The sequence below is a fragment of the Cottoperca gobio genome, chromosome 11, assembly GCF_900634415.1.
Source record: "Cottoperca gobio chromosome 11, fCotGob3.1, whole genome shotgun sequence".
NCBI classification, from domain to species: domain Eukaryota; kingdom Metazoa; phylum Chordata; class Actinopteri; order Perciformes; family Bovichtidae; genus Cottoperca; species Cottoperca gobio.
The window spans coordinates 11,677,383-11,690,315 of NC_041365.1; the positions used below are offsets into that span (position 1 = coordinate 11,677,383).

The 12,933-nt window shown below is 40.4% G+C and overlaps 2 protein-coding genes across 2 annotated transcripts in view; one reads left to right on the forward strand and one right to left on the reverse strand.

Moving 5' to 3' along the window:
• The window catches only part of med30 (mediator complex subunit 30), a 33,735-nt gene extending 30,206 nt beyond the window's left edge, over positions 1-3,529 (forward strand). Inside the window, exon 5 of the mRNA XM_029442968.1 lies at positions 2,732-3,529. Within this exon, the coding sequence (XP_029298828.1) occupies positions 2,732-2,827 (96 nt within the window). The 3' untranslated portion in view covers positions 2,828-3,529. The remainder of the gene's footprint in view (positions 1-2,731) is intronic.
• Positions 3,530-6,518: 2,989 nt separating this feature from the next.
• The window catches only part of ext1b (exostosin glycosyltransferase 1b), a 110,116-nt gene continuing 103,701 nt past the window's right edge, over positions 6,519-12,933 (reverse strand). The window contains exons 10-11 of the mRNA XM_029442995.1: positions 11,955-12,126; positions 6,519-10,681 (exon numbers count right to left, since the gene is read on the reverse strand). Of these exons, the coding sequence (XP_029298855.1) occupies positions 10,496-10,681; positions 11,955-12,126 (358 nt within the window). The 3' untranslated portion in view covers positions 6,519-10,495. The remainder of the gene's footprint in view (positions 10,682-11,954; positions 12,127-12,933) is intronic.

The following is a 12,933-nucleotide window of genomic DNA, read 5'->3' on the forward strand; positions in this document are numbered from 1 at the left end:
ATGCCGACCGCTGCCGTCACATAAGAAGCATTTATTGGGAAACATTTGCAGGAAGTGCCAAATCATCAGCAGGGATGGGAAACTTGGGAAACTTTTCAATATTTAGATATATTAGATAATATTTGTTTGGAAAAATTGTCAACGGATTAATAAACATAAGCTCATTGCAACACGGGAACCGAGCATAACAGAAAACTGTGGATCGGTCACTCTAGTATTGTCGCCGATACTGCATATCTGATGGAAAGGAAACGGATTGAATCCCTAACACGGACTGATGCACACATAAAAACACATTTGCATGTGCACACACACATACACACACACACACACACACACACACACACACACACACACACACACACACACACACACACACGTACACACATCACTGCATCTCCTCCGTGCCAATCTCCATTTCCACTCCATCTCGGGTCACTGTGCTTTTCCACTGTCCTCCTCCAATCCGCTGACGTCTGCCAGCATTTCCAGGTTATATGAAGCAGGAAGGCATCCTGGCAGTCTGCAGGAGGCCTTCAGAGACAGGAGCTCAGACAGCGCTTCCTTGTTTACTTTCATGAGTTGTTGACTGGCCACCCTGCCGCGGCCGATGCCGTGTCAGAGCGTGTCAGATGAGGCCTGCTGCGGATTGAAAAGGCATCAAAACATTATTGTGGGGCCAAGCCGCTGAGTGGCAGGCCAAGAAATGAGGGAGGACATCTGCTGGATTCCTCAAGAGGTGTTTATTATGTGTGTAAAATACTTACTCTTACAAAAGAAAAAGAGATGGAACAGAGCTTCTTCTTCTCTGCTTTGTTCTCTGTGGTATACCCTTTTTTTCCAAACATCGCCTTATAGGTGTGAAGGATTAGAGTTAGGCTAATTATGAGGTTATGAATGGAATTATATCTCCCTGAGGTTGCGGAACAATTTCTGTGAAAATAGCAGCCTTGTTATTCATATATCAAGATATGCCAGCGAGCCTTTTATGATGAATGTGCCGTGAAGGCTTCGCTGCCTCCATAGTCTTATTACCACTGTGAAAAATCTGTAATTTCATGTCTGGTTTCAAAGAAAAGCAGAGAAGATTTTTCTGGAAGAATCTGGATTCAAAAGTAGCAAATTTAGTCTTTGAAGACAAATCTTCCTGTTAACACTTGAGAAATATGTCTGTGATTGCGACTCCTATTTTTTTTTTTTAAAGCTTCATGTTTAAAAAAAGATGTTTCGCTGTTAGGACCAGTGTTGTGTTCTTTGTTTAAAAAGTGTTTGACGGAAATTTCAAAGGCTCATGGTGTCATCTCATTAATCCAGAGTGAATGACCGAGTTATAGCAAGAACTTGCTCGTCAGGGTAATGAGGCATATCCCATGTATTAACACACACACACACACACACACACACACACACACACACACACACACACACACACACACACACACACACACACACAGAATTAAAGTGAAAGTGAAAGAGATATAGTAAGGTGGGAGAAAGAGGAGGAAAAAAAAGCTTGAGTGCTCGAGAGGCAGCGAGAGCCCCCCCTGAGAGAGAGACTGGAAGGCCTCCAAATGTTCCACTCTGGAATATCTTCAAGGACAATCAGCTAAACAGTTGATATTAAGAGAGCTGTGTGAAATCGATTGCTCAAGGTGTTATCTGCGCTGCAAAAATGGCTGGTAATTAGTCATGGCTAAAGGAGTGTTGCCGAGAGAGTGAGATGGATTTAATCTTAATAGATTTCACTGCACTGCAGATACAGTAGCTCCTGAATGAGTGAGCACTACTCTTCTTCTCTCTCTCTCTCTCTCTCCCTCTCCCTCTCCCTCTCTCTCTCCCTCTCTCTCTCCCTCTCTCTCGCTTTGGCTATCTATCAGAAGAAAAGCAGCTGAGTAAGTAGCTGTGATGTACTGCTGTTGCTAATTTTGCCCAAACCTTCAAATGTAGACGTTTTGCCCGAGGTACTTGTTCAGGCAGCACACATTTGGCAGCTTTACCTGTTTTTTATTCTGACTCTCCAGCAGCAGCTCCAGAGCCATTATTTGTTTATGCATAAAGCTCGGGCGATGAGGTACTTCAGTCCACGGCAGCTGTTGACTTAGAGATCTTGGCGGCGCATTCAGAGGCAATCAGCGGACAAAGCCCTCAGTGACTGACGGGGAGATTGGGTTGTTTGCTCCTCTGTGATGTACCTGATGTGTTAGTTTAGCGATTAGCGGAGGCCAGGATTGATGAACTTAAGTGCTCAGTATTTCGAGACAGGTCAATGGGCAGGTGGGAGAACTTGGTCTATTGTATGTTGGAGGAAGAAATACAATGAAATAAAGTTGTATTCATCCCCGGCCCATACAAACTGTGAAGGAAAAGGCAGGTGTTATTTTATAAAGGTACTTTACCCCAGGTCCATACATTCGCTGGTGGCGAGTCAAATTCTTTATGTACCAATACTTTGCTTTGTGACAAAATACCTAATGGCGTTCCCATCAGCCTCAGCTGTACTTAATACTTTAATACATTTCAATACCAGTACTACTGCAGTATGTGCAACTTTAATATCCTCTAAGCCGTCAATTATTTGTTTTCTGCTGAATTTATTTGCTTTGTTGAAGTTTTTTGGCGGTTTTGTAAACCTCTAGTTTTATTATTTTTAGCAGACTTAAAAGGGGGGGGGGGGGGTGTTTTGCTCTCAAAATATATAAGAAATATATATGTTTTGTCATTGGTCATGCAGAAGCTGAAACAGAAGAACCAGCAGTTGAAGCAGATCATGGACCAACTCCGCAACCTCATCTGGGAGATCAACGCCATGCTGGCTGTCAGGAGCTGAGCCACACACACACACACACACACACACGCACGCACGCACACACACACACACACACACACACACACACACACACACACACAGATTTGGACGTTGACTGGACGCATGACAGGGTACCACAGGCTGAGGCTGCACTTTACAGAAGAAATGGGGACTTTGGCAATATCAACCCGATTCCTGAAGAAAACGTGAAACAATAGAAGGAAAAACGAGAGGAGACACATGAAGAGTGGGAGGGACGGCGCCGGCGACATCAGTGTGGACGATGGCAGTAAACGTTCCGTCTACCTCGATATGCTGCATTTCAATCAACAAAAATGATTTAATTAATCTGAAGAGTTGACATATTATGTTTTATCTATTTGTAGGTGCTAGCTCAAGAGAAGGTTTATGCCTGTAGAGACACATTGATATATTCTATTTAATCCTAAAGTTCTGACTATTTCATAGTGCAAGAGTGTGAAGCCCCAAATTTAAACAAAGCTTTTATATGGCATCTAATCACTTTAATAAGGACAAGCACTGTGGCAAAATTATGAGTCTAATTGTGACTTTATTGATCTGCTTTTTTTAATTTGATGTGTATGTAATATGTAAACTCCTCTATGCTCTGCTCTGATTGGACTTGACACGTCAATGCGTTGCCTTGTTAAGGATTCTGTTGAACTATAAATCTTGCTGTGATTTTTAAAAAAGTCAACTCTGTTTTGTGCTGTGATTTGTTCGTCGGTGTATCTCTCGTTTATCCCGTCCGTGTTTATCGAGCATCTCAGAATCGCTCGTAGGAATCATGCACAAAGTTAATCTAGTGTAACTATGTAAGATAGTCACATACACAGTCTTGATACAGATTCCCCACATTGTGTGGACACTTGTTCTTGTTACTTATCAGCATACGTGTTATATATAGCGATATATCAGGGACAAGTTTATATCACCTAGAACCTGGTAGATTTATTAGTTCACAAAATAATAATAATAACTGTAATTTTGATCAAATAAATGATTGAACCTTTTAATTAAATAAATCCAAGGTTTGCATGAGTGCAGCTTATTTTTAGTAAATACATAAATAAATCTGACCATTATCTGAGCTGTGTGAGTGAACAAAGTTTGATTTATTACTGCGGAAAAATGTTTGTTTTGACACGGATCCAAATCTACGCGCTTCATTTTCCCTGCAGTCTCTGCAGGTTGCGAGTATCTCGGTTTATGGAGGAGAGAGCGAGAGAGAGAGAGAGAGAGAGAGAGAGAGAGAGAGAGAGAGAGAGAGAGAGAGAGAGAGAGAGAGAGAGAGAGAGAGAGAGATATAGAGAGAGATAGAGAAAGAAAGAGAGAAAGAAGATATGAGAGAGAGAGAGCTGAGAGAGTACTCTAAAGATAGAGAGAGAGAGAGAGTCTAACAGATAATTAGAGAGCTCCCGATACACGCACTCGCGATATCGAGCCCTCTTCTCTCGCCCCCATCGAGAGAATAGTCTAGCTTAGCTAGATCTCGCATCCTGCATCCTGCAAGAGGTCCATCAAAAACATTGTTTTTAATAAACTTATAGTCAATGAACATCTCTTATTCCGTGTGAGCATTTCCTGACAACTCCTAACAGGTTAGGACACCTCTGGAGCTCTGCTAAATGTTAGCAGAGATGGGAGTAATTTTTAAGATGAGGGAACTTGATGAAAGGCTTTTCTGCCGGGCCCAAAAGTAGAACCAAAACTCAAAGAGAGACCAAGAAGAATTCACAAAGGAGCTCATTCAATACAAATGAAACATGAAACTTGAGCTAAAATCTGAGTACATGTGCGCACACACAAACACACACAAACTCATATGTCACCACTGTCAGGTCACAGATATGCATGAGCATATCGGTGTCTGATATGGGTGTGTTTAATAATTCAAAGCAAAGCCGGGGTCAGATCTAAGATGTGTTATGAGGGTATCGTCCTCAGGGAGACGCAGAAGGACAGATGCAGCATTGGAGCAGCGAGAAGGCTTTCAGCAGGGTAAAGAAAAATCAATGCTGTGAGTAGGGACTAATAAACCCCTCCTCAGCGGTCCAATACAGGACTGGTTATTATATCTCCGAGGGAAATGAAGCATTATTACTGTACAAATGGAGTGTGTTCACATACAGCCGAGGCAGAGGTCAGGGGCCGAGGACTTGTCCATGCACACTCTGTTGGAAATGATGAAGCGAATAAAAATGTGCTGGGTTATACGCTGGTGTTTACAATGTGCGCTTGTGTCTGCATATCCATTACTGTGTCATGTTCAGGATAAAACGAATCCTCAGACACTGTTACACACATTCTCATGTAATTCCCTGCCTTATTTTTAGAGTTTTAATCAACTTTTTAGTGCCTTAAAAGCCTCATTATGTCTAGATCACTTTAATGTCATACCGCACTTTTACATTTTTAATGACTTACTTTTACATGTCATACCATACTATAACGTTATAAATGACATGCTATACTATGAATCTTTAGGACATTTGTATGGCATATACTATGATTTTTGTGTGACATTCTTTGACACACTACTATGACAATGTTTGTGACACTATATTTGATTTTTATGAGGTTCTTTTTAGCATACTATGATATTACATTACATTTTTTATAGTATTTTCAAGACATACTATAATATTACATTACATTTTTTATAGTATTTTCAAGACATACTATGCTTACATTTCTTATGCCATTCTATACTGTGACATTTTCAATGGCTAAACTGACGTTTTATGACATTTCTATCGCATACTTACATTTTAATGACATTTTAAGTGACATACTATAATATTATTTTTTAAGATAATTTTATGACCTACTAAACTGATATTTTTACGACAATTTTTAGTACAAACAAAACTAACCTTTTTAATAATTTATTAATTTAATAATTATGGCATGCTATACTTTTCTAATGGCATACAGTACTATAGTATAACATAGTATATATTATGACGTTTTTAATGGCAAACTATACTAATATTTGGCATAATGTACTATGACATTGGTATGGTGCTTACTATGAAATTTGTTTAGGTATACTATACTATGACGTACTTAACTGACATTTTTTATGACTTTTTAAAGACATACTATATATACCCTGACGTTTGTTATGAAATACTATATTATTACTAATACTAACTTTTTAATGGCATACTTAATTGACATTTTGTTATGGCATACTATACTATGACTTTTTTTAATGGTATTTTTATGGCATACTTTACTGTGACATTTCTTTTGGCACGCTATACTATGACCATATTTATGACATACTATGACTTTTAATGGCATACTTAATTACATTTGTTATGGCATTCCACTGACTGTTTTACAGCATCTTTATGGCATACTATATACTATGACTTCTTTATGCCATTTTCATGACAGTATACTATGAGTTTATTTTATGGCATACCACCATAGTATAACATTCTTTATGACATACAATACTATGACCTTTTTATAATGGTATACCATACTATAACTGTTTTCTTAATTGCATACTCAACTGACATTTTTCATGGCATCTCATACTATGCATTTTTTATGTCATGCTATAATGTGACTTGTTTGTCACATACTATAATATGCATTCTTTTTATGGCACCTGTCATTGAATAGCAAAACATTAAAACACAGACTTTGACACAGAAAATGGCACAAGGCGATGCAGTTATCATCAAATATGAGTTTATTTTTTTATAAATCATTCTTACAAAATTGGCATTTATCTATTTCTTTTGTGACCTCTATAAAAGTCTTCTGTTAATTACAAGGTAGGAGGGAGGAGAAGGCATCAGGACAGCTGGGCTTGACCGAGTCCTTACAGATCAACAGATATTACTGCCGATTGGTAAAGTGATAACAGCCAAATCACTGATAAATAATCCCAAACAGGAAGTGGTCATACGTTGTTGCCTTAGCAACAGTGTCCAAACATAAAGATGAAAACGGGGTGTTAAAATAAGGGAATGGAAGCTGTGACTAATCCAGTGTATGAAGGCAGGGTTGTTCAGGCCCTGCATATGGTGCTGTTGCTGTCCGTCTACTGGAAATAACAAGTCTAGAACAGACAGTGCTCGGCATGTCAAGAACTCACATGTTGATAAAAAGGCACAAATCAAGAACAGACTAGTTTCCAGCACACACGCTGTCACCACTATAAACACCGACTGCCTGGCACATTTAGAGTAAACCTTCTTCCAACTGTTTTCATGCACACAATGATGACTTGCATAATGTTCCCCCTGATCAAATGACAGACATGACAGAGGCGTTTTAAGCGGATACAGAGGTTTTCCTGGTGGCCTAAGTAACATCCATCACACTCTGACGGAGCTCTGGACTCGATGTACTGTACAGACTGAAAGACGGCGTCTGCTGCCAAGTTATCTGACCTGAAAGCACGCTTTGAAAGAGGCAATTTAAACACCGTGTGTCACCGCCTTACACCCATTATTGTAATGCATGGGGGGAAGATGTTACGGCAGAATCTGAAAATGTTTCCATCTGGTTCAGAGGACCCAGCTGCTTATTATTTTCCATGCGTCAGTTGGCGTAGTCTTTATTGGGACTTTGCAATTTGACTCCCGCAGAGAGCCAAGATTGTGCGGCCCAATCCAATTCTAGATCACTGGTGTATGCAATCTTTTAGAGTTAAAACTAAACAACTCTGAACATGTTTTCTCTCTCTTGGGGAGTTCTGTATGAGAAAGAGCGTGATGTATGTTTCCCTGGAAAACCAATGCAGAGTGAAACATAACACAAGCTGTATATCGGCATCTTTGTGGATTAATGTGCACAGCGTGTAGAAAATAAACGGAATAAATACCATTAACTCCCCTCAGCGATGCAGGATCAGTCTTCTGTTGTTGCCACGTCATCTCAAATCGTACACTGTCTTTTTTTTTTTTTTCTCAAAAAATAAATATATGCCTATGTACAGTGCTGAGAGTCGCAGGGATTTGAAAGGGGTGGTATTTTTTCTTTTGAAATATCTGCAAAGCTGGGGGACGAAGTTCTCTTGAGATGATCTACATACAGTGATTCAAACGATCAGACATAAAAGGGTCGATATGGATTCAAACAATACGGTTCTCTGAAGATGAAATAGGGACCAGATGCAGTAAGGAGTATGTTTTACCCAGAATCACGCACTGTGTTGTAGGTGAGTGAAGATTTGCTGTCGTGACTCCACATTATACGGATCATAAATCTCTCCTGGCAAACAACTAACACCCCAAACTTGAAGTCACAGAATGTAAATACAAACATGATATTTAAAGCAATGATGTGAGGAAGAAAGAACGAAAACATGATCGTCCTGCTGTTTGATATATGCTGAAACAGAGTAGCTTTGCATTGGTAGCATTTGGATATGACACTTCATAGCGTGAATGACACCTTTTGTTGACACTGTAAAGGCTTTACAATACATTATATATAAACTATTTGTAGAACAAAAATGAAAACAAATCAATGACAAAAACCTCAAAGTAAAACAGTAATTGAATGTGTGACACTGATATTGACATGTTGATGAAGCTACTGATTAACACACACAACTGAACAGACATTACGCTGAATGCCTGCCTGACAGAAAGGCCACTAAAAGCATGCTGCTTTCATTTAAGTTCAGTTTCATCCTGCAAACTACACGTGAGAGTTGCTTGTGATCACAGCTGCATGCTGCATGCAGACCTAATGACAGCGTGTCTGCTACCAGCCAGCCCTCTCTTCCAAATTCAAGGTTGAGATCGCTCGTTATTTAAGCATTTTAAAATCGGGTTGTCCAATACCAGTAAGGTGCAAAATGATGCGGTTTGAAGTGGATACAATGGCGATGTGAGCAGATGTTATAAGTAACAGACAAGCAGGGAGGGAGTGTGAAAAGCTCTCTTCCCAGGGCTAGCATTAGCCAGCAGGTCATGTTTGTGGGTCACTGCTTCCACAACACAATGGTCCGTAATGTTAGAGTGTTTCATCTACAGCTTGTCTCCTGGGAATAAAACAGCACTCCAAATGAAATAGGTTTACCTAATTGAAGCCCAAACGTATCTCTGCCTGACAAATGGAGGAGAAAACCTTTTGTCAATTTAATGGCTCTGAGGTCCTCTGATATGTCACGGTGAAAAGAAATCATGATGGCAGGAGAGCCGCATTGGACTGATGACTAGAATATTTCAACACAAGAGCATCTAGGCATCTCAAACTGATGTAGGCAACGTGATGTGCAATAAACAATTTCAAAGGCAGACCCTGATGACAGAATGGCACTGATGCGCTTAAAGAATCTCTCTACAAGCACTCCCGTGAAATGACGCTGGTCACTAAAGACCTGCTATGGTCTAAAATGTTATTCCATTTCTCCCTGTAAGGATAGTGCTCCAAGGCCATGCAGGAAGGAATAAATGGGCAATACGAGTTTGGGTTAGAATGCAACGTTATGCTCCATTTCATCTAGAAATGTTCATTTCGCTCATTCGAACGGAGGGAAAATGTACTCCGCTCGAGCTTATGGTTGGATGAGCCAACTTTTCAAGGCTCTGTGCACACAACATACACACACACACGCACGCACACGCACACACACACACACACACAGAAGAGTGAAAGTCGAGAGAGTTTGAAGGGGGAAATAAATGATGATGAAAGTAAGTGAAAAAAAAAAGATGAGAAAAGTACAACTGCCGTGGTGAGTATGAGAGGAAAATGGGATATGAAACGAGATGTTTTTCTAACTTAACTTAGTCATAACAGGGAAGCGGATAGACCATTATAAAAGCCGTATCAGCACATCAAGGAATGAGCCGAGGATAGGGCAGACGGGATGTTTTCAGGCTCAAGGATGTGTGTTGATAGCCAAGAATTGCAAGAAATAATGGCTGATTTGCTATAAAAAAAAATAAACCTTGTCAGGCCATTGCAATAACAGCTTGGGGACTGCTGTTTACCTTTTCTGCCTTGAGAATGAAAATATTACACTGAAGACGCTCTGATTACAAACCTCTGAGGAGAAAGGGTCAACAGTTACACTAGAGAGCTGATTTGTACAGAAATCAAATCAACTAAAGAAACAGGGTTTCCTGGGCTATAATGCAGGGGTTTTGGTAGTCCAGTATTAGGTCCTGATGCAGGCTAGGAAGGGTTGCTCGGGGCGATCAGTAGGATTTATGGTGGGTGGGGTTGCCTGGTTTGCGATCGAGTACACCTTCCCTCTTCTACCGTCCTGCACATGTGCCGAGAGAGCAGGAAAGTCAATGTCGTGCTTGTTCGTGTTGTACAAAAAAATATTCTATCCAAGAGTTCTCGTCGTCAGTAGTGTGTGCTGTGTGTTTGCACATTTGCAAAACATACAGAGCTGTTTGGCATGTCCATCAGTTTGTGTACTCCTCTTTGTCAGTCTGTTTGCAATTCTTGTTTGTGTTTTTCATATCCAAACGCCATCTGCTTGTTTCCTATTCATTCCTTCCCGTGTCAAGCCCTGGCAGCAGCGGCGCTGCGGTCATTGGCAATGTGCTGAGTGGAAGACAGAACTGTGTCGCTCCCCTTCCATCCTGCTGTAGTCCTACTACTCCTTCTACTCTCCACAGAGTCTCTCTCACGCGCCTCCCCCTGCGTGGGGTCTCCCGCGAGGGGGCGCCGGTCCTGTCAGAGCCTCTCGATGTCCCTGTATTTCTTGCGGAGAATGGAGACCTGGTCCTTGAACAGGATGGGGTCCAGTCTCATCTGGGAGTGGACCAGCGGCATGGCGCCAAACCAGCTGGCGAACTTGTTCATGCAGGTCTGCCGCTGGGCAAAGTGGTCTGGATCGGCCCAGCGAGAAGCCCTCGAAGACTAGTGGGAATAAATAAGAGGGATAATTAGAGTCATATTATCACATTGAATAACTATTGACTTAGATCAGTGATTCACAACCACAACATTGTACCCCAGTGGGTACGTCTGCTCTTGTTGAGGGGCCCATGTATTGTGGAGGAGCTCAAATTAATTAGAATAAGTTATGATTTTATATATCAACAAATTTGTGTTTAGATTACAAATACATCGGATTACACATTAGTGTTTTCTTTAGAAAATGGTCAGTCACAGTTTAATTTATTAGCTACAAAAAAAGTGGTAACCAGTATATATAACTAGCTAAAAGTAATAGTTTAACAGTTGATATAGTTAGATAAAAAAAGAAGAAGAAAGAACTACCTATAAGCAGTAATTACAATGTTTTAATAATAGGCTAAAAGTACTGGATAAATTGTTGACGACATAATTAGCTAAAAACATCACCCAAACAATTCAACTGCATGACAAACAAATTGTAACACTTTTAGGCTGTACTACTTTAGAACGTCAATCGTAATGAGTATTAATAACTTATTCGGGACACTTCTTGGTGTCGATTATGGGACATGGGAGTATGCCAGACAAAGACCACAGCTTTAGATCATTGGCGGGAAAGAGACGTTCTCATTATAAGAAAAAGACCGACAATAACAATCATCTGCATTCTTTCATTCAATCATAATCATAGTTCAGACACTGTGACAGGAGAAAAGCATTACTAAATGACGACTGACATTAATGTTTCTCAATAGATCATCAGCTGGATCGTATTCTATATTTGGGAGACTGGAGACTATAAAAGCCATAACAACTGACACGACTCCTTTCTGTGCTTTTGTCTCCGCTGTACAGTAAGTGACTTATCCTGCTTACCCACGGGCTGCACCAAAGCATTCTAAGAGAATAATTCATGCTGTTCATAAAACAGCAAGAGTTCACTTAAGCTGAAAAGGCCATGACACACACTCAGGATGGGAAGAAAACAATGCTGGCTTCAACATGAGTCACCATTTATAATAAAAAAAAAAGGAGGATAAATCAAAGTGGATTATACAACAAGTCTAAGATTGTTACGAGTTCAATCATATCCTGTAATGAGTTTTTCCTTAATGCAAACCAATCCTCTCAACTCAGCTGTCCTGTTTTTGGTGTAACAGCTCTTTCAAAAAGCGCTCTAATACTCTAATGAGTCATGCAAGTAAAAATAATCCACAATGCATTTTAAAATGACACAGATCCAGTCATGAGAAGGCTTTCAATACACTCTTACCTGTCCCATCATCGTCTCCTTGTACTGTTTCTTCTGTGTGACCTTGATGGGCGGCAGCTTGGTGACAGCAGAAACCAGGAAGTTCATCAGGATGTCCTCACAGTTGGCCAGCTGGTCCACCATGCCCTTGAGACTGGTGGGTAAGTAGTTGGTGTACAGGTAATGGTAATACCTGCAAGAGAAGAAAGATGACTTAGAACAATAGAAGAGGTCTACAGATCTGTGTGGGTCAGTAAACATTATGAGAATTGTCTTTCTTCCCTAAAAAGAACACTTTTCTCTAACTGCTCACCACCGAATGTCAAACAAACACGGTCAGAGACTAGATGGTGAACATAGTGGAGCACTTAGCAGCTACACATCCACATATGTCTCTCAGGAGTTGTTAAGAGAGCAAGAACAGAGCTAAAGGAGAGCGAATATTAGACGATCTGCAGATAAACAGTCCACAAGTCTAAACTAATGATACCAATGTGCATACTTCCAATATTTCAATATGTTGTGTGTGTATATGTGGCCCAGGGTGTCACACAAATGCCCCATGTGACTAAGAATCAAAATGTAAAAGCATTCAAATGAAAAATGAAGCAGACTGAAGGTTTGATTTACAGGTTCAGTTTGTACCTGTTTGGCCTCTTTCTTTTTTAAAACCTGCACAACTGCTCAAAATGTGGTCTGATGCAATTTCAGAGTTTTTTTCCTCATTTCCTTTTAACTTTCCCCAATTGCACACAATAAAGTGTATATTGATTTGCATTTACATTCTACTTCAACAACGCTGAGTAAGTTCAAAAACCTTCAGAACATGAATTAATGCCCCACAGTTTCAGATCATTGTAGATAGCTGAAGGGTAGCGTCACGAAGATCCACGCTGACAGCTTCATTTAAAAGCCCCACACATTTCAGACACCTTTACATTCCAGGTTGAAGCCTTTGGGCAGAACTCTGAGTCCATCAACAGACTGGTTGCTCGGCGGG